The 23,419-nt window shown below is 38.0% G+C and overlaps 1 protein-coding gene across 8 annotated transcripts in view; it reads left to right on the top strand.

The window, feature by feature from the left end:
• The window catches only part of CHM (CHM Rab escort protein), a 193,131-nt gene that overhangs the window by 150,275 nt on the left and 19,437 nt on the right, over window positions 1–23,419 (top strand). For all 8 annotated transcript variants that reach the window (XR_004058395.1, XM_010368356.2, XM_030934276.1 and 5 more), the window contains exon 12: window positions 4,001–4,097. Coding sequence is in view for 7 of the 8 variants with exons in the window: in XM_010368356.2 (XP_010366658.1) it covers window positions 4,001–4,097 (97 nt within the window). In the remaining variant the exon portion in view is untranslated. The remainder of the gene's footprint in view (window positions 1–4,000; window positions 4,098–23,419) is intronic.

Here is a 23,419-nt window from a genome sequence, read left to right as displayed (position 1 = left end):
GGGGTGTGCAAATGTGGATAGATCGAAGCTCAAGGAAAGATGTAAAATAATCACCATAAGGAGTCAGAGAGTGTACTGTCTCATGGTCAAATTGCTGAGCAATGTTAATGGCCCAGTTGAGTCTGAAGGTCATGGATCTATAGTGGCATTAATCTGCCCCTATCCTTCCAGCTCTTTCATTCTCTTACCTCCCCCCGCCCCCCAGTCTGTTAAGAGATGTACAATTCCTCATTCCCTCTGTTTCTTTTCAGTTTATCTCCCTTCTGCCCTTTTCCTTTTCCCTATGCTAGACCCCATAGTAAATCTTCTGAATTGCTCTTTGTCTGACACTCTCAGTACCCATGTTGTCATGCCGTTCCACTACACCCACAGAGGAAGATCCCATCCCTGAGTCAGGCTATAATCTTCACCTGGATCACTGATGGCTGCTTAAGAAAACCATGCAACCAGACAGACTAACCATGCCACAGATACAAGGGTGCTATCGTTATTCAGCTGGACCTTCAGCACACATCACCGGTCAGTTCTTCCACTGGCCTGACATCTCCCTTTCGCTTTTCCCTCAGTGCCTAATCAGGTCTTCATGATTTTACCCACCCGGCTTATCCCCTGCTTCTCTCACCCCGCTGCCCCTCCCACCCCGCTGCCCCTCCCCCGACCTTGCTTCACTGAAAATAATGAGGCTATCCACCACACACAGTAGTCTTTGACTTCCTGTCCCACCACCACGTGTGTACCTAACTCACGAATGAATCAGGAGGCTCCCCTCCTTGTTCAAAGCCAGCCCCGTTGACAAGTGCCCTTGACACACACACACACACACACACACACACCACTCTTTATTGCCTGCTCTCCTGTATCTTCAGCCTCTCCCCACTGTTGCTGGCACCATTTTGTTTTTAAACAGACATACACACACACACACAAGCAAGCATTTTCTATTTCATATATGCTAATATACACACACACACACATACATACTAGCATTTTCTGTTCTAAAAATAAAATTTTTTAGATTTGATTTTTAACTTTGATTCTGTCCCCATCTCTAGCTATCTTCTTTCTTCTTACCAACATTTTCAAGACAGTGTCTGTACTTGCTGCCACCAATTCCTTACCTCCCATTCATTTCTATAACACTGCAACCTGGTTTCTATCCTCATATTTCTGCCACATTTTTTTTTTCTTGCTAAATTCATTAATAACTTCACAGAAGTCAGAGCTAGGGGATATTTTTTGGTTCTTGTCTACTGGGACTTTTCTGGTACATTTGATAATGTTATTATTCCATTTCTCTTGAAAGTCTGTACTCTTGGCTTCCATGAAACTCTGCTCTTGTGGTTCCCCTCATGACTCTTTGTTTCCTCTCTACTTCGTTAGTGGGCTCTTGTTCCTTTACCCAGTCCTTAAATATCAGGGCTCCTCAGTGTTTTTCTCTCAGCCCACAGTATGTCTTGCTGTGGGCATACTCACTAGATGACTCTATGTAGTCTCATGATATCAGTTCTGCATAAATCTTGGTGACAGACACTTCTATATCTCCCAGGAGTGTCTGGCCCACAAGCTTCCTGCTGGACGTCTGTCAAATGGAACACACTCAAAACTTAACTCACCATCTTCCCTCTGCAAATTGCTCGTCATTCAGTGTTCCCTACTTCTGGGAATAGTTCTGACATCCTTTCAGTGGCAACTTCTTCCTTCCCTCTCTGACATCTCATCAACTTCACGTCCTTCAATGTACTTCCTAAAAGTTGCTTTGATCTGCCTTTTCTCACTGTTCAAGTTACGGGACTCATCATCTCTGACTCGTAATTGGTCATCCTGTCTCTCATCTAGTCTACTTCAAATCTGCCTTCTACATATCCTTCAGAGTGATCAGTCTAAAGTGTGTGTCCTGCTTGTCTGTCTTTGTTTCCTGTAGAGAGTTTTCTTCCTTCATCTTCTCTCCCCTCCTTTTCTTTTTTTTTTTTTTTTTTTTTTTTTTTTTTTTTTTTGAGTTGTACAGTATAGATAGAATGATGAGACTTAGAGGGAAGAATAGGTGTGGGTCCAGGTAAGTTTTATGGAAGTGGTATTAGAGGGTTGAGGGAGTTCTTTTTTGATGGTTTTTATCATCTCTATGAGGTTTAAGACAGTTAACTTCTCAGAGTTCAGGTGACGGAGGTACTGTAGTAGGAGGTTACTAATTGCATCTCAGTTAAAAAAAAAAAAAAGGTGATAGTTGTAGAAATCAAAAGAAGTCCTTACATGTTATTGCACTCATTAAGATACTTTTCCAATTATGGTCATGTTTTTAGTTATACTCATTTAACTGTTGTTCAACATTCAATGTCTTAGTGGCTTCTATCTCTTTAATGCCAAAGTGCATTTCCTATCATGAACAAAAGGAGTTGAGAGGAACATGGAGAAATAAGTTTTCGAGACATTTTGAGGCCAGAAATGTACATAAAAGTAGGATAGTCATGGTTATCAAAATAATTTCTATTGTAAAATTTGTTTTAGATGTTTCCTCTTTGGGCCATCACTGTGACATTCTCAGTCAAAATGTAGCATAGCCCTTATAGGGCAAAGTGCAAATGAACTTTTCCCTTTGACAAGTATTTTCTATGTGAGAGGATAAAATTTCCTGAGACTGAAGATTAGATTGAGGATTAGTATTGAAACTTTAGGATCTACAAAGAAACATTGACCTGGGCCGGGCGCAGTGGCTCATGTCTGTAATCCCAGTACTTTGGGAAGCCAAGGTAGCTGGATTGCTTGAGGTCATGAGTTCGAGATCAGCCTGGCCAACATGGTGAAACCCCATCTCTACAAAAAATACAAAATATATATATGTGTGTATATATATATATATATATATATGTGTGTGTGTGTGTGTGTATATATGTATATGTGTGTGTGTGTGTATATATATATATATATATATATAGAGAGAGAGAGAGAGAGAGAGAGAGAGAGAGAGAGAGAGAGAGCCAGGTGTGGTAATGCATGCCTGTAATCCTAGCTAGCTACTTGGGAGGCTGAGGCACGAGAATCATTTGAACCCAGGAGGTGGGGGTTGCAGTGAGCCAAGATTGCACCACTGTACACCAGCCTGGGCAACAGAGTTGAGACTCCGTCTCAAAAAAAAAAAAAGAAACATTGACCTGAAGGTCATTTAAAGTTTTTAAGTATAAAACAATCTAGCATATCATTAATGCCTAGGATAGCATACTACATATCAATAAATAGTACTTAAGAATAATTTTACATTTTACTTTTGATTCTGAATTTCTAGTTTTATTAATGGAGTCTTTAAAAATTATTTGTTTTCAAATGTTTTGATATATTTAGTTTGCTTGCTTCAATATGATTGTAATGGGTAACATCTTTAATTATTAGTGCTAGCTGCTGTTTTTAGCCATTATGAGCAATCAAGATTGATTTAATATGGTCTGATTTCAAACAGCAAAGTACACATATTTCAGAACTAAGAAGTCATAATTGTATCCTTTGAAAATACAAATTGAATATCCCTTATCTGAAATGCATGAAACCAGAAGTGTTTGGGATTTCAGATTTTTTCAGATTTTGGAGTATGCCAGTTGAATGTCCCTAATTTGAAAATCTGAAATCCAACATGCTCCAATGAGCAACATGCTCCAGTGAACGTTTCCTTAGAGCATCATGTCGGCAGTAAATTTTGGATTTTGGAGTATTTTGGAATTTAGATAATGGTTACTCAACCTATAGTAAGTTTATAGTAAGAAACCTATAGTAAGTAGGATTAAATAAATATTAAAGGTATTTAAAATAGTTGTTATCTATGAGAATTATGAAAAGATACATAAATATGTTTCAAATTCTGTTCCAAAATTAAATCCTTACAAGCCATATTTTTTTTAGACATCAAGAGATGTTTGAAAAAGATACTCAGTTTAGAAGTTAATAGCATTTTAATGTTAGAAGAATGAAAATGAGATCTAACAGCTGTGTCTGATACTTTATTTTTGCTTTTTAGATTTCCATTTTGACAGTGCCAGCAGAGGAACCAGGAACTTTTGCTGTTCGGGTCATTGAGTTATGTTCTTCAACGATGACATGCATGAAGGGCACCTGTAAGCATAGTGGAGTGGTTATTTGTATTTTGTGTTTGTTTAGGGGGTAAAGGGAGCAGCTATTACAGTTGTGAAGGTGCTATTTATAGAGATTTTCTCACTTTTTTATTATTCACAGTTTTTGTTTATACAAAATATGGTTATAGAGTAAGTCATTTCGTACCATCCCCTTACCTATAAACATTTCAGTGGCTAAATCTTCACAGGCTTAATGTTTTAGTTCTCCAGTGAAGGAATTTTATGACTTTCAATTCTAACTTTTATTTAGCTTATTGGAAACCTGGCTGCATAACATTTTTTTTTTTTTTACTGCTAATTTTTTTTCTTTCTGTCTTAGTCCATGTGAGCTGCTATGAAAAAAATACCTCAGACTGGGTAACTTAAAAACAACAGAAATTTATTGCTCACAATTGTAGAGGCTGGAAAGTCCAAAATCAAGGTGCCAGCCGATTCAGTGTCTGATGAGGACCTGTTCCTCATAAGTGGCACCTTCTGTGTGTCCTCATATGGGCAAGGGAGTAAAAAAGCTTCCTTGAAGCCTTTTGTAAGAACACTAATCTCATTTATGAGGGCAGAGCTCTCGTGACCTAACCATCTTCCAAAGGCCTTACCTTTTAATACTTCTGCATTGTGGGCCTACTTGAGGTATTAAGAGGTAATACTTTTGCATTGCATATGTCAACATATGAATTGTGGGGAGACACAAATATTCAAACCATAGCACCTTGAATTCTAAATTCTAAATCCAATTACTAAACTTTTTTCACGTATAAATTTTCCATTTAGTTTGTTTTTTTATGAGACTAAAGTTAAGGACTACTTTACCTGCTCTTTCACTTATATGTTTCAAAATTTTTGTTTCCAGCAGCATTAGATATCATGCATTCTACAACATATTTCTTGATATTTCAGTAAATAGGAGTCGATAAGTATACATTATACATCACTGTGCCTAGACCTAAGCTATGTACTATAAGTATTAGAAGCAGAAGGTGAGATGCCTGATTTGAAATGTTCGTAATTGTTCTTACTGCTCACCTAATGGAACAAGACAATTTATTTATTAACTGAGTACGACATATTGTGCTAGGCATTTCATGGTACGAAAAGATGAGTAAGATATCCCCTGACCATAGGGGATTCACAGTCTAGTTGAACAGATAAAACAAGCACAAAAGTAGCTGGAAGACACAAAATATGAGAGGTGCCAACAAACAGTGTACTCTAGGGATTCATAGGAGGGAGACGTAATATCATTAACTAGAAAAATAGTTTTTGATCCTGTAAACGTGTTGCTCAGATTGTTATGTGAATTCTGAGAAGCAAAAAATACTAATACGGTTTTGCGTAGTCACAAGGAAAACTTCAGTGGGGAAATGTAGAGCTGCTACTTAAAAATAGGAAGTCTGATGCCAGCAGAGAGGGTTAAGAAAACTTTTCAACATTGCTATAATCCTAAACTTCCTTTGGAAAAGTAGCTCAGAGGACCATTTCTCCTTTTATAGTGTATTAGTCGGTTTTCATGCTGTTAATAAAGACATACCCGAAATTCGGAAGGAAAAGAGGTTTAATTGGAATCACAGTTCCACATGGCTGGGGAGGTCTCAGAATCATGGCAGGAGGTGAAAGGCACTTCTTAACATGGTGGTGGCCAGAAAAAAATGAGGAAAAAACAGAAGTGGAAACCCCTGATAAACCCATCAGATCTCGTAAGACTTATTCACTCTCATGAGAATAGCATGAGAAAGACCAGCCCCCATGATTCAGTTACCTCCCCCTGGGTCCCTCCCACAAGGCATGGGAATTCTGGGAGATACAATTCAAGTTGAGGTTTCAGTGGGGACACAGCCAAACCATATCATTCCACCTCCGGCCCCTCCAAATCTCATGTCCTCACATTTCAAAAGCAATCATGCCTTCCCAACAGTCCCCCAAAGTCTTATTTCAGCATTAACCCAAAAGTCCACAGTCCAAAGTCTCATCTGAAACAAGGCAAGTCCTATCTGCCAATGAGCCTGTAAAATCAAAAGCAAGTTAGTTAACTTCCTAGATACAGTGGAGGTCTAGGTATTGGATAAATATAGCCATTCCAAATGGGAGAAATTGGCCAAAACAAAGGGTTTACAGTCCCCATGCAAGTCTAAAATCCAGCGGGGCAGTCACATTTTAAAGCTCCAAAATGATCTCCTTTGATTCCAGGTCTCTCACATCCAGGTCACACTGATGCAAGAGGTAGATTCCCTGGTCTTAGGCAGCTCTGCCCCTGTGGCTTTGCAGAGTATAACCTGCCTCCTGGCTGCTTTCACAGGCTGGCGTTGAGTGTCTGCAACTTTTCCTGGTGCAACCCGTTGGTGGATCTGTCATCATTCTGGGATCTGGAGGACAGTGGCCCTCTTCTCACAGTTCCACTAGGCAGTGCCAGAATAGAGACTCTCTATGGGGGCTCCAAGCCTACATTTCCCTTCCACATTGCCTTAGCAGAGGTTCTCCATAGGGCCCCCAACCCTGCAGCAGTCTTTTGCCTGGGCATCCAGGTATTTCCATACATCTTCTGACATCTAGGTTGAGGTTCCCAAACCCCAGTTCTTGACTTCTGTGCACCCACAGGGTCAACACCATGTAGAAGCTGCCAAGGCTTGGGGCTTGCACCCTCTGAAGGCACAGCCTGAGCTCTACGTTGGGCCCTTTCAGCCACTGCTGGAGTGACTGGGACACAGGACACCAAGTTCCTAGGCTGCCCACAATATGGGGGCGGGGTGGCCCATGAAACCACTTTTTCCTCCTGGGCCTCTAGGCCTATGATGAGAGAGACTACAGTGAAGGTCTCTGACGTGGCCTGGAGACATTTTCCTCATGGTCTTGGGGATTAACATTAGGTTCCTTGCTACTTATGCAAATTTCTGCAACAGGCTTGAATTTCTCTTCGAAAAATGTGTTTTTCTTTTCTACTGCATTGTCAAGCTGCAAATTTTGTGAACTTTTATGCTCTGTTTCCCTTTTAAAATGGAATGCTTTTAACAGCACCCAAGTCACCTTTTGAATGCTTTGCTGCTTAGAAATTTCTTCTGCCAGATACCTTAAATAATCTCTCTCAAGTTCAAAGTTCCACAAATCTCTAGGGTAGGGCCAAAGTGCTGCCAGTCTCTTTGCTAAAATGTAGCAAGGGTCACCTTTACTCCAGTTCCCAACAAGTTCCTCAGCTCCATCTGAGACCACCTCAGCCTGGACCTTATTGTTCATATCACTATCAGCATTTTTATCAGTGCCATTCAGCAGGTCTCTAGGAGGTTCCAAACTTTCCCACATTTTCCTGTCTTCTTCTGAGCCCTACAAATCATTCCATCCTCTGCCTGTTAACCAGTTCCAAAGTCGCTTTTACATTTTCAGATATCTTTTCAACAATGCCCCACTCTACTGGGACCAATTTACTGTGTTGGTCTGTTTTCATGCTGCTGATAAAGACATACCTGAAACTGGGAAGAAAGAGGTTTAATTGGACTTACAGTTCCATAGGCTGAGGATGCTTCCGAATCATGGCAGGAGGCAAAAGGTACTTCTTACGTGGCAGCAGCAAGAGAAAAATGAGGAAGAAGCAAAAGCAGAAACCCCTAATAAACCCATCAGATCTCATGAGACTTACTCACTATCATGAGAATAGCATGGGAAAGACCAGCCCCCGTGATTCAGTTACCTCCCACTGGGTCCTTCCCACAACACGTGGGAATTCTGGGAGATACAATTCAAGTTGAGATTTGGCTGTGGACACAGCCAAACCATATCATATAGTGATTTGTGCTACAGGAAAATCTTAACCATGACAGTTGTTGTTATTTTCTATTGTTACTTTAACTATTTTTCATGTCTTTTTATCTGTGTTAGCTTCTTAGGTATAAAATAAGACTGCACTTGTTATGATTTTTGTAATTTGTATTTATTTTATGTTTGTGAATATACTTTTTCAAATTTCCATTTTTAGTTCAGATTCACGGAGTATATGCACAGATTTATTACAAGGGTATATCCCATGATGCTGAGGTTTGGTCTTCTGTTTATCCTGTCACTCAGATAGTGAACATAGTACCCAATAGGAAGTTTTTCAGCCATTTCTTCCCTCCCTTCCTCCTTTTGGAGTCTTCAGTGTCTGTTGTTCCCATCTTTATGTCCATGTGTACCCCAGATTTAGCTCCCACTTATAAGTGAGTTCATGTAATATTTGGATTTCTATTTCTGTGTTAATTCGCTTAGGATAATGGCCTCCAGCTGCAGCTGCATCCATGTTGCTGCAAATGACATGATTTTCTTTGTTTTTTATGACTGCATAGTATCCCATGCTGTATATGTACCGCGTTTTATAATCCAGTCCACTGTTGATTGGCAGCTAGGTTCCATGTCTTTGCTATCATGAATAGTGCTGTGATGAACATGGGAATCCATTTTTTTTTCTTTGTGCAATGATTTATTTTCTTTTGGTTGTATACCCAGTAATGGGATTGCTTGGTTGAATGGTAGCTCTGTTCTAACTTTTTAGAGAAATCTCCAAACTGCTTTCCACAGTGGCTGAACTAATTCACATTCCTGCCAACAGTGTATAAGCATTCCCTTTTCTCTGCAGCCTGGACAGCATCTGATATTTTTTGAATTATTAATAATAGCCATTCAGACTGGGGTGAGATGGTGTCTCTTTGTGGTTTGATTTGCATTTCTCTGATTAGTGATGTTGAGCATTTTTTCATATGTTTGTTGGCCACTTACATATCTTCTTTTGAGAAGCGTCTGTTCAAATCTGTTGCGTGCTTTTTAATGGGATGGTTTTATTCTTGTTGATTTAAGTTTTTTATAGATTTTGGATATTAGTTATTTGTTGGATGCATAGTTTTTTAATATTCTCTCCCATTCTATAGTTTGTTCACTCTTTTGATAGTTTCTTTTGTTGTGTACACGCTTTTTAGTTTAATTAGGTCCCATTTGTCAATTTTTGTTTTTGTTGCAATTGCTTCTGAGGACTTGGTCATAAATTGTAAATAGCCTTCATAAATTGTTTTGTAAATTATTTTTCCGTTTGTCATATTTTAATATCCCCAGTCTAATAATTCATGTTCACTGTTGATAATTTGGAAGATACAAAAAAGAAAAGTTACTGTAATCCCTCTACCAAGTAATGATAAATACCCTCGGTGTATGATTCTTTGTCCTTTTTTCTTTGTATGGGCATGCACATATATTTTCATAAAATGCAGTATTGTTTTATATACTGTTTTATAATATGTCTTTTAATAAATGTAGTACGAAAATGTTTTTGCATGTTTTGCATGTCTGTGATAGCATTTTCAGTTATTTTGGTTATGCCATTTAAACTGAAGTGAGACCTCAGTTTTTTCAGTGGTGCTTGGCAGGAGTAGAGCAATTATTGTCCCAAAGTTTTTATCTTGCTAAGATACTCTTTCCTGGTCTTTTGCTAGAGAGTGTTGGTTTTTGTTGGGGCTTTTAAAATCTGAGTCCATTGGTGTTTCCAGTTGTCAGTTTCTGTGGCTCTCACTTGGAGATATATGATACAAAAGAAAACCCAGGGGACTCTGCCATTTTGCTCTTTTGGTCCCAAGTTCTCTAACCGGTCTGCTTTCTTCGTTCCAGTTTTCAGAGTCTTGCTATGTTGGTTTGATATATTATGTCCAAGATTTTTAGCTGTACTCAGGAAAAACCAGGATAATCTCCTTTATTCTTTCAGGATGTGGAAGTCTCAAAGTGCCCCCAAAGTTATACCGACTTACACATCCAATGGCAGTTTATAAACAAACATGTCTGTTTTCTTCAAAGCTTCAAGAGCACTGTTATCTTATCAAAACTCCTTTGCCAATTTGAAAATTGAAATACTGTGTTTAAACTTGCGTTTAATAACTCATAAAGTTATGAGTTATGAGCTGTACCTCGGCCCCTTTTAGCCATGACTAGAGCAGCTGGGATGCAGGGCACCACATCCTTAGGCTTCACACAGCACGGGGGGCCCTGGACCTGGCCCATGAAGCCATTTTTTTCCTCTTAGGCCTCCAGGCATGTGATGGGAGGGGCTGCTGCCAAGGTCTCTGACATGGCCTAGAGACATTTTCACCAGTGTCTTGGTGATTAACATTTGACTCCTCATTACATATACCATTTTCTACAACCAGCTTGAATTTCTCCTCAGGAAATAGGTTTTTCTTTTCAATCTCATTGTCAGGCTGCAAATTTTCCAAACTTTTATGCACTGTTTCACTTTCAAAACTGGATGCCTTTAACAGCACCCAAGTCACCTCTTGAATGCTTCGCTGCTTAGAAATTTCTTCCACCAGACACCCTAAATCATCTCCCTTAAGTTCAGAGTTCCACAGATCTGTAGGGCAGGAGCAAAATGCTGCCAGTCTCTGCTAAAACATAACAAGAGTCACCTTTACTCCAGTTCCCAACAAGTTCCTCAGCTCCATCTGAGACCACCTCAGCCTGGATTTCATTGTCCATATAATTATCAGTGTTTTGGTCAAAGCCATTAAACAACTATCTATGGAGTTCCAAACTTTCCCACATTTTCCTGTCTTCTTCTGAACCCACCAAACTGTTCCAACCTCTCCCTGTTACCCAGTTCCAAAGTCGCTTCCACATTTTCAGGTATATTCTCAGTAGCGCCTCACTCTAATGGTACCAGTTTACTGTATGAGTTCATTTTTGTGCTGCTGATAAAGACATACCGGAAACCGGGCAGTTTACCAAAGAAAGGGGTTTATAATGGACTTACAGTTCCACGTGGCTGGGGAAACCTCACAGTCATGGCGGGAGTCAAGGAGGGGCAAGTCACATGTTACATGGATGGCAGCAAGCAAAGAGAGCTTGTGCAGGAAAACTCCCCCTTATAAAACCATCAGATCTCATGAGACTTATTCACTATCACGAGAACAGCATAGGAAAGACCTGTCCCCATGATTCAGTTACGTCCCACTGGTTCCCTCCCACAACATGTGGGAATTCAAGATGAGATTTGGGTGGGGACACAGCTGAACCATATCACCATAGCTTAATCAGTTTATCAGTACAAAACTAGACAAAGGGACTGGGTTTGGTTTTTTACTCTTAATAGTAAGGTTCACACCAGGAAGTTTGGCTGAGAGAGTTAAGTTTCAATTTATTATTTATACTGTGCCTTGTTCCCAATAAAAAGAGAAGTTAATGTTCATTTAAAAATCTTGTATGCATTCTTTTTACAATAACATTCATTACTGGAGTAGTGCTATAATAGAGTTAATGTTTAATGTGTAATATATAACAAGACTTAAGAAATACACTGAGATAGAAACTGATATTTTTATCATTCACTTGCTCTTATTAAAGCTTAGATTATTTTTTTTCTCCTTCTTTTTTAATGCTTTTTGCCTGTTCATAGACATTCAGGAGCAATTTGTAACTTGAACATTAAAGGTCTTTAATGGTGTATTTTCCTGCTGCTGCCCTAATTGAAAGTCATTGACGTCACAAATAGTTGCAAGTTGTTCTTTTCTCAGTCTGTCTTCTGAAACAACTAGCCTTATAATCTCATAGAAGGCTTTAAACCACCTTTTTCTTTTCTATTGATTTCTTTCTGTTTCAAGTCAGAAAAAAAGAAAAGAAGCAAATACACCCTGTGTTTATTTTATGTGTCCAAACCTGTTTGTAACTCATTTATTTTTCTCTTTTTAAGCTCCCCAATTAATGGGCAAATTATTTAGTTTAGAATGTTACACAGTCGTTTCTCTTTCCTAACTACTTTTACTTCCAAATCTCTTTTAAGGGTTTTGACTTTCCTATACCTTTTGAATAAAGCATTTCCTGAGCACAATGGAACATGTTTTAAAATTCACATAATTGTTTCTTTACAGAATAATTTAGAAACATAATTTCATTATTTTCCAGGTCAAGCACCAAAAACTGAAAGTGCTAAATATACTTATTTGTGCCATAACATCTCACTTTTGGGGGGAAGGATGTGTGGAATTTGACATTACTCATAATTGGAAAGAAATGTATATTCAGAAGAATTTGTTTCAATTCGAATTCTTGGTGGAAGACTTTTTACCATTCTATCTGAATGGTGTTATTTATATATGTTTACATTAGCTATGTGGTGGAATTCTCATATTTGTAGTAATTATGATGTTGAAATGTTTGCGACCATCCATTTGATCATGGTTTTGTAGAAATCAAACAATAAAATAGTGTTTAAGAAGAATAAATTTTAAATGTAAATTTTATATTTTAAAAAAATCACTAACTTTAAATGGATTTTGTTGTGACTTATTTTCTCTTCAAACAGTTACTTAAAATAAGTGGACAAACACATCTATACATTTAAACTTTGGTTCCATTGTATAAGTGACAGATATGTAATCAGTATTGCTAAATGAGTGGAACCAAGTGCCTTCCCTTGCCCTAAAATTTGATGCTGTAATAATGAAATCATGAAATAAACTTATTCTTCTTCCTGTTGGAAGAATCATTTGACAAATATTGCCAAGTACTGTAACTGATGTAGTTATACTTGAATAAATCAAATATAATCAAAATATAGACCAATGAGACTTTGTGACTTGTACCCATACCTCAAAGTTTATAAAATGAAATTTATAGAAAGTAAATGATGTAAACTTTAATGATTTAATTAGAGTTCAATTGTTTAACAAAGAATGTATTTTAAAGATATGTTATTCACGAACAAATTAACTTGGACATACTTATTACAAAATTATGGCTTTTAGAGAAATTATAGGAATTCTTCAGTAAAAATTTAAGCCTTTTTGTAGTTTTAAACACTGGATTTCATTTATGTCTAATCTAGTATGTCCATTATTCATTAGCCATAACAATATATATATGAAGATGTATTTTTCTTTGAAAAATATTACTGATTTTAAAGGTATTTTCCCCACATAAATCCAAGTAGATGAGGAAGTTTAAATTTGTCACAGGTACTCTACTCTTAACTAGTGAAGGTTTTATGTCGTCTTTAAGTACATATTAAGTGTTCACTTGTTAACTAATTCTGATACTCATTTTATCTTTACTTCTCTTCAGTATCTACTACCCAAATTTATCCATCCTTAAATCAGCACAAGCTTTTACTTTCTTCCCATTGAGCACGGGGTAGAAATTTGCAAATTTTTAGTGTCGACTGATCAGGTTTGACTAATACTGTGGCACTTTATATTAAATTTTATTTAATTATTGTCACTTTCAGTGGTGTATAATATATAAAACATTAAATCTTAACGTTTTAGATATCAGGTAATAAGGTAGAATGTATAATTCTCAGTGTTTTCAACTTCTCAGCCACTTTTTTCTTTATACAAGTCACACTTTTTATGATTTTTATTTTTAATCCTGTGCTTTGTAAATGCTATATTGTATGTAGTCTTAAGTGTGTGCTCAAGAATGTGCTTAAGACATAAAACTACCTCAGAGTTCACTTATACTTTTTATTCTCTTCAATGACTTTTCATAGATGTCACATTGCCTTAAATTTGGTTTGATTTAGAATTTGTAAAACCATAAGTATACCACTGAAGTTTACCTTCACATCATATGGGAATAGTATATATGAAAGGTTCTTGAAAGGCAAATAAATAGTTCACTAAACAAGGGAGATACATTTCATTAACACAATCCGTATAGTGGTGGAGAACATAGGCTAGGTTCAAATCCCAGTTTTTACTAACTACTTGACTAACCTCTTAGGCAAGTTACTTAATTCCTCTGTGCCTCAGCTTTCCTATCTGTGAAATAGGAATAATGATAGTGTCTACCTCAGGACTGTTATTAGTATCAATGTTACTTAAGCTGATATATTGATAGACTGATAGGAAATCCTGGTTACCCAGTAATGTAGGCGTTTTTCCAAGCAACTTTGGGTTAGCCTCGTTTTTGCATCTTTTTTTAAAGTAGTAGAGTTACATTTTGTAAAATCTAAGGTCCGCTTAAATTTTCCTCCCCTCAGCTAATTTGGTTCAGGTTACTGAGATTGTTAAATAATTGAAATGTATTTGTTTATTGTGTTTTTCAAAGCTAAACAAGCCATATTTTTTTTCACAGAGTTCATCTTTCAGGACATACCTAATATATTTATTTCTATTCATCTTATATCCTAAGTGAATTTAATATGAGATTTACTTTCTTTTAAAGTCATTTGTAAATGAACAAAACATTATCTTTGCAACCCTTCCATTTGACATTCATTTTCATGTTCTTTGCAGTATTTACTCATACACTAGACATTTTGAATTTTTTTCATACATACTAATCAGGCAATAACAGCTGTTTTATTCTGGGATTTGATGTTACAGGATGTTATTTATCTGTGATATGATTATATATTTGTGAATATATAACGTGAAATATATATATGATATACATAATAACACAGAATTTCATGTAGATACTGGTTTATATACTTTTTCTGCTTTTGTGACCCTATTTTTAAAGTGCTATATACCTTTTATAAAAATAAGTTAGATATTGATTTAAAACAATTATCAGTGCCTTTTTCATTTGCTTTTTGAAAATGTGACATTTCAAATTATTGTTATTAGTTTTGTCACAAGACAAAGATTTGATTTTATTATATGTAAACTAATTTTTCTTCCTGATCTTAAGGTGACGTTCTGGATTTTTTTTCTTAAGTTCTACTGAGAAAGTATAAGTTGACTATAGACTTTTTCATAGTTGAATTTAAAAATTAAATTGTGTGTCATATGTCATCAAACTCATTTCCTTACTTGCTACCATAGAGAAGGTGTGTCTGAGCTTCTCTGTTTTATTGATACAGTCATATCCTCATTTGTGCTGTATTACATAAATTACATGTGGCCTTTATAGTTGTATGAAAGATATGTTACCAGCCACATTGATCTCTATGTAAATTCATTACGTATTTCTAGTTAGGTTGCACAACAAAGCCTACTTGCTGACTAGCCTATAAATAAAGATTCTTTAAATGCGTTTGGAACAATTTTGCCTGCTTGTATAGAGTGAATGACTGCTATATGTGGTAACCTCAGAAGCTTGAGGAATAGATTTCCTGCCTTTTACAGCAAGCATTTACTTAGGTTTTACATTCACATTTGTAATGCCATCCGTTTTGATTTAAAATCTGTCATCATTGAAAGAATTGTAGCTGGTGAGTAAGGAATTACTTTCGTAAACTTGAGACTAGAAGAGGTCTTATAGATGGACTAATTGTACCCCTTCATTTTAATTATAAGGACACTGAAGCCAGAGAGAAGAACTGACTTGGCCACGTAGATACAGAGAGCTGAAGTGAATACCAGACCCATGTAATCATCCTATACTATGTCGCTCTGCTACTGTACATTGGACTTGTTGCTTTTAAATGTGCTCATTATTATTCTTATGCACATTCTGAGTAGAAATCCCACTTCTTATGTGTTTCGAAACAACTCGTAAGAGCGATCAGCAATCCAAATGCAGTTTTGGAGAATTAAAGTGTGTTGTTATTTCTAGTTTTGTGTTGAGTTACTTCTCACTTCTAAATTAAGACTTACTTTGCACTAAGATTTCTTCAACGCCAATACAAATCAAGTATATTGCCAAAAGACGGATTGTGATAGAAAATACATGTTTTCATTAAGTCTTTGGCCATTTTTAGCTCATTAAGCCTTTAAGCAGTTGCTAAATGAAGTCAAAGGAGCATAATTTATAAAAAGATAGAGTTAGGATTTAATTTTTTTTTTTTTTTTTTGTTCAGTTACAATCTCACATGGTACCTGTGGGAAATGTTTCCACTTGTATTGCATCTTCCACAATCTTAGCAATAGTTGTCAGTTGTTACTAATGAAATGTAATACTTTCAGGAAAGCATTTGCCCTGCATGATCTAACTGGTGGTCGTTGTTGGCCTGTATTGAGCAAGTTAATTATTTGGAGAAGAATTAAAGTCACAAAGACGCAAAGAAGAATTTTACATAATTGAATTTTAGTAGAAATGTGATAACATATTCTACATGTTTGGTTTTGAGTTTACCTTATATCCTTAAGGTCTTCAGACTTTTTGCTCATTTATCCCTTGAACACTTTACAAGTTGACATACACGGTTTTTCATCAGAAGAGTCAAATAATTGCAAAGAATATAATTTCTAACATCATAAATATTGACTTATGGGGCGGAGCAAGATGGCCGAATACGAACAGCTCCAGTCTCGCAACTCCCAGCGCGAGCAACACAGAAGACCGGTGATTTCTGCATTTTCGAATGAGGTACTGGGGTCATCTCACTGGGGAGTGCCGGACAATCGGTGCTGGTCAGCTGCTGCAGCCCGACCAGCGAGAGCTGAAGCAGGGCGAGGCATCGCCTCACCTGGGAAGTACAAGGGGGAAGGGAATCCCTTTTCCTAGCCAGGGGAACTGAGACACACAACACCTGGAGAATCGGGTAACTCCCACCCCAATACTGCGCTTTAAGCAAACGGGCACACCAGGAGAATATATCCCACACCTGGCCGGGAGGGTCCCACGCCCACGGAGCCTCCCTCATTGCTAACACAGCAGTCTGCAATCTAACCGAAACGGCAGCAGTGAGGCTGGGGGAGGGGCGCCCGCCATTGCTGAGGCTTAAGTAGGTAAACAAAGCCGCTGGGAAGCTCGAACTGGGTGGAGCTCACAACAGCTCAAGGAAACCTGCCTGTCTCTGTAGACTCCACCTCTGGGGACAGGGCACAGCTAAAAAACAACAACAACAACAACAACAAAAAGGCAGCAGAACCTCTGCAGACGCAAACGACTCTGTCTGACAGCTTTGAAGAGAGCAGTGGATCTCCCAACACGGAGGTTGAGATCTGAGAAGGGACAGACTGCCTGCTCAAGTGGGTCACTGACCCCTGAGTAGCCTAACTGGGAGACATCCCCCACTAGGGGCAGTCTGACACCCCACACCTCACAGGGTGGAGTACGCCCCTGAGAGGAAGCTTCCAAAGTAAGAATCAGACAGGTACACTCGCTGTTCAGCAATATTCTACCTTCTGCAACCTCTGCTGCTGATACCCAGGCAAACAGGGTCTGGAGTGGACCTCAAGCAATCTCCAACAGACCTACAGCTGAGGGTCCTGACTGTCAGAAGGAAAACTATCAAACAGGAAGGACACCTATACCAAAACCCCATCAGTACGTCACCATCATCAAAGACCAGAGACAGATAAAACCACAAAGATGGGGAAGAAGCAGGGCAGAAAAGCTGGAAATTCAAAAAATAAGAGCGCATCTCCCCCTGCAAAGGAGTGCAGTCCATCGCCAGCAACGGATCGAAGCTGGTCAGAGAATGACTTTGACGAGATGAGAGAAGAAGGCTTCAGTCCATCAAACTTCTCAGAGCTAAAGGAGGAATTACATACCCAGTGCAAAGAAACTAAAAATCTTGAAAAAAGAGTGGAAGAATTCACAGCTAGACTAATTAATGTAGAGAAGGTCATAAACGAAATGACAGAGATGAAAACCATGACACGATAAATACGTGACAAATGCACAAGCTTCAGTAACCGACTCGATCAACTGGAAGAAAGAGTATCAGCGATTGAGGATCAAATGAATGAAATGAAGTGAGAAGAGAGACCAAAAGAAAAAAGAAGAAAAAGAAATGAACAAAGCCTGCAAGAAGTATGGGATTATGTAAAAAGACCAAATCTACGTCTGATCGGGGTGCCTGAAAGTGAGGGGGAAAATGGAACCAAGTTGGAAAACACTCTTCAGGATATCATCCAGGAGAACTTCCCCAACCTAGTAGGGCAGGCCAACATTCAAATTCAGGAAACACAGAGAATGCCACAAAGATACTCCTCGAGAAGAGCAACTCCAAGACACATAATTGCCAGATTCACCAAAGTTGAAATGAAGGAAAAAATCTTCAGGGCAGCCAGAGAGAAAGGTCGGGTTACCCACAAAGGGAAGCCCATCAGACTAACAGCAGATCTCTCGGCAGAAACTCTACAAGCCAGAAGAGAGTGGGGGCCAATATTCAACGTTCTTAAAGAAAAGCATTTTAAACCCAGAATTTCATATCCAGCCAAACGAAGTTTCATAAGTGAAGGAGAAATAAAATCCTTTACAGATAAGCAAATGCTTAGAGATTTTGTCACCACCAGGCCTGCCTTACAAGAGACCCTGAAGGAAGCCCTAAACATGGAAAGGAACAACCGGTACCAGCCATTGCAAAAACGTGCCAAAATGTAAAGACCATCGAGGCTAGGAAGAAACTGCATCAACTAACGAGCAAAATAACCAGTTAATATCATAATGGCAGGATCAAGTTCACACATAACAATATTAACCTTAAATGTGAATGGACTAAATGCTCCAATTAAAAGACACAGACTGGCAAACTGGATAAAGAGTCAAGACCCATCAGTCTGCTGTATTCAGGAGACCCATCTCACATGCAGAGACATACATAGGCTCAAAATAAAGGGATGGAGGAAGATCTACCAAGCAAATGGAGAACAAAAAAAAGCAGTGGTCGCAATCCTACTCTCTGATAAAACAGACTTTAAACCATCAAAGATCAAAAGAGACAAAGAAGGCCATTACATAATGGTAAAGGGATCAATTCAACAGGAAGAGCTAACTATCCTAAATATATATGCACCCAATACAGGAGCACCCAGATTCATAAAGCAAGTCCTTAGAGACTTACAAAGACACTTAGACTCCCATACAATAATAATGGGAGACTTCAACACTCCACTGTCAACATTAGACAGATCAACGAGACAGAAAGTTAACAAGGATATCCAGGAATTGAACTCAGCTCTGCAGCAAGCAGACCTAATAGACATCTATAGAACTCTCCACCCCAAATCAACAGAATATACTTTCTTCTTAGCACCACATCGCACTTATTCCAAAATGGACCACATCATTGGAAGTAAAGCACTCCTCAGCAAATGTACAAGAACAGAAATTATAACCAACTGTCTCTCAGACCACAGTGCAATCAAACTAGAGCTCAGGACTAAGAAACTCAATCAAAACCACTCAACTACATGGAAACTGAACAACCTGCTCCTGAATGACTACTGGGTACATAACGAAATGAAAGCAGAAATAAAGATGTTCTTTGAAACCAATGAGAACAAAGATACAACATAGCAGAATCTCTGGGACACATTTAAAGCAGTGTGTAGAGGGAAATTTATAGCACTAAATGCCCACAAGAGAAAGCAGGAAAGATCTAAAATTGACACTCTAACATCACAATTAAAAGAACTAGAGAGGCAAGAGCAAACACATTCAAAAGCTAGCAGAAGGCAAGAAATAACTAAGATCAGAGCAGAACTGAAGGAGATAGAGACACAAAAAACCCTCCAAGAAATCAATGAATCCAGGAGTTGGTTTTTTGAAAAGATCAACAAAATTGACAGACCGCTAGCAAGACTAATAAAGAAGAAAAGAGAGAGGAATCAAATAGACGCAATAAAAAATGATAAAGGGGATATCACCACTGACCCCACAGTAATACAAACAACCATCAGAGAATACTATAAACACCTCTACGCAAATCAACTAGAAAACTTAGAAGAAATGGATAATTTCCTGGACACTTACACTCTCCCAAGACTAAACCAGGAAGAAGTTGAATCCCTGAATAGATGAATAGCAGGCTCTGAAATTGAGGCAATAATTAATAGCCTACCCACCAAAAAAAGTCCAGGACCAGATGGATTCACAGGTGAATTCTACCAGATGTACAAGGAGAAGCTGGTACCATTCCTTCTGAAACTATTCCAGTCAATAGAAAAAGAATGAATCCTCCCGAACTCATTTTATGAGGCCAACATCATCCTGATACCAAAGCCTGGCAGAGACACAACAAAAAAAGAGAATTTTAGACCAATATCCCTGATGAACATCGATGCAAAAATCCTCAGTAAAATACTGGCAAACCGGATTCAGCAGCACATCAAAAAGCTTATCCACCGTGATCAAGTGGGCTTCATCCCTGGGATGCAAGGCTGGTTCAACATTCGCAAATCAATACACGTAATCCAGCATATAAACAGAACCAAAGACAAGAACCACATGATTATCTCAATAGATGCAGAAAAGGCTTTTGACAAAATTCAACAGCCCTTCATGCTAAAAACGCTCAATAAATTCGGTATTGATGGAACGTACCTCAAAATAATAAGAACTATTTATGACAAACCCACAGCTAATATCATACTGAATGGGCAAAAACTGGAAGCATTCCCTTTGAAAACCGACACAAGAAAATGATGCCTTCCCTCACCACTCCTATTCAACATAATGTTGGAAGTTCTGGCTAGGGCAATCAGGCAAGAGAAAGAAATAAAGGGTATCCAGTTAGGAAAAGAAGAAGTCAAATTGTCCCTGTTTGCAGATGACATGATTGTATATTTAGAAAACCCCATCGTCTCAGCCCAAAATCTCCTTAAGCTGATAAGCAACTTCAGCAAAGTCTCAGTATACAAAATAATGTGCAAAAATCACAAGCATTCTTATACACCAGTAACAGACAAACAGAGAGCCAAATCATGAATGAACTTCCCTTCACAATTGCTTCAAAGAGAATCAAATACCTAGGAATCCAACTTACAAGGGATGTAAAGGACCTCTTCAAGGAGAACTACAAACCACTGCTCAGTGAAATCAAAGAGGACACTAACAAATGGAAGAACTCATGCTCATGGATAGGAAGAATCAATATCGTGAAAATGGCCATACTGCCCAAGGTTATTTATAGATTCAATGCCATCCCCTACAAGCTACCAATGAGTTTCTTCACCGAATTGGAAAAAACTGCTTTAAAGTTCATATGGAACCAAAAAAGAGCCCGCATTGCCAAGCCAATCCTAAGTCAAAAGGACAAAGCTGGAGGCGTCACGCAACCTGACTTCAAACTATACTACAAGGCTACAGTAACCAAAACAGCATGGTACTGTTACCAAAACAGAGATATAGACCAATGGAACAGAACAGAGTCCTCAGAAATAATACCACACATCTACAGCCATCTGATCTTTGACAAACCTGAGAGAAACAAGAAATGGGGAAAGGATTCCCTATTTAATAAATGGTGCTGGGAAAATTGGTTAGCCATAATTAGAAAGCTGAAACTGGATCCTTTCCTTACTCCTTATACGAAGATTAATTCAAGATGGATTAGAGACTTAAATGTTAGACCTAATACCATAAAAACCCTAGAAGAAAATCTAGGTAGTACCATTCAGGACATAGGCATGGGCAAGGACTTCATGTCTGAAACACCAAAAGCAACGGCAGCAAAAGCGAAAATTGGCAAATGGGATCTAATTAAACTGAAGAGCTTCTGCACAGCAAAAGAAACTACCATCAGAGTGAACAGGCAACCTACAGAATGGGAGAAAATTTTTGCAATCTACTCATCTGACAAAGGGCTAATATCCAGAATCTACAAAGAACTCAAACAAATATACAAGAAAAAAACAACCCCATCAAAAAGTGGGCAAAGGATATGAACAGACATTTCTCAAAAGAAGACATTCATATAGCCACAGACACATGAAAAAATGCTCATCATCATTCGCTATCAGAGAAATGCAAATCAAAACCACAACGAGATACCATCTCACACCAGTTAGAACGGCAATCATTAAAAAGTCAGGAAGCAACAGATGTTGGAGAGAATGTGGAGAAATAGGAACACTTTTACACTGTTGGTGGGATTGTAAACTAGTTCAACCATTATGGAAAACAGTATGGCAATTCCTCAAGGATCTAGAACTAGATGTATCATATGACCCAGCCATCCCACTCCTGGGTATATACCCAAAGGATTATAAATTATTCTACTACAAAGTCACATGCACACGTTTATTTATTGCGGCACTATTCACAATAGCAAAGACTTGGAATCAACCCAAATGTCCATCTGTGACAGACTGGATTAAGAAAATGTGGCACATGTACACCATGGAATACTATGCAGCCATAAAAAAGGATGAGTTTGCGTCCTTTGTAGGGACATGGATGCAGCTGGAAACCATCATTCTTAGCAAACTATCACAAGAAGAGAAAACCAAACACCGCATGTTCTCACTCATAGGTGGGAACTGAACAATGAGATCACTTGGACTTGGGAAGGGGAACATCACGCACTGGGGCCTATCATGGGGAGGGGGGAGGGGTGAGGGATTGCATTGGGAGTTATACATGATATAAGTGATGAATTGATGGGTGCTGACGAGTTGATGGGTGCAGCACACCAACATGGCACAAGTATACATATGTAACAAACCTGCACGTTATGCACATGTACCCTAGAACTTAAAGTATAATAAAAAAAAAAAAAAAGAAAATGGTACAATAAAGCAAAAGTAAATAAATAAATAAATAAATAAATAAATATTGACATAGTAAAACTGTAACATTACTCATTTAAATGTATTCAGTGGAATCTAAGTACCAGGGATCTTTGATATCCATCACCTATTTAAAAAAATAAATGCAAATAGAATTGTTTTGAAACTTTCTAGGGCAATAAGCTCCTAAGTATCTAAAGTTTTCTTCTGGATTTAGTAATTAGTGCCATTATTATTTCTACAGAATTAATCTGTCTTAAATATATTACAGTTTTGGTAAATATTAAACAGAATAAGTAGAATTTGTTGAAATGTGTCACTGAATGAAGTAGGAGAGGTGGAGCTGAGCATCTGTATGAGAACCCCCTTGTAGGTGATATAACTTGTGAAAAGTCCTCTTGTATCCTCACACACATCCCTGTTTGAATGCTGCTGACTTAAGTGACTGACTGTGCCTTCTGCAGGATAGAATCACATAATATAATTTAGTGACTACAGGCAGACACTCTACAGGCAGACCATATGGGCTTCAGTTCCAGCTCTGAGTCCCAACTCTTCCTTGTGCTAATTGTATAACTTTAGGAAATTTGTGTAACCCCCATCCCTCTGTTGTCTCATCTGTAAAATGAGAATAACAGTTTGCTGTTGCACAGGTAAAGTGAAATAATACTTGTAACATGCTATATATGCTCGTAATATGCTATAATACTTGTAACATAATAGTGTCTGACACATGCATGTTAGGTGTACAGTCAACTCTAGATATTCTTTTATATGTATTTTGGGAATTTTATAGATACATCTTAATGTGTTTATAAGCATTTCTCAGACAGATTTAAGTAATTTGAGATTACCAACTGGTACTTCCCTTTCCTCTTTCCTGGTAAATCAGATAATTTCGCACATTTTATACAAGAAACTAATCAGAATTTCCCCATGAGTATGTACACATAGATCTATTGG

Source organism: Rhinopithecus roxellana, chromosome 7 (assembly GCF_007565055.1).
Source record: "Rhinopithecus roxellana isolate Shanxi Qingling chromosome 7, ASM756505v1, whole genome shotgun sequence".
Taxonomy (NCBI): domain Eukaryota; kingdom Metazoa; phylum Chordata; class Mammalia; order Primates; family Cercopithecidae; genus Rhinopithecus; species Rhinopithecus roxellana.
This window is presented reverse-complemented; position numbering and strand designations above follow the sequence as displayed.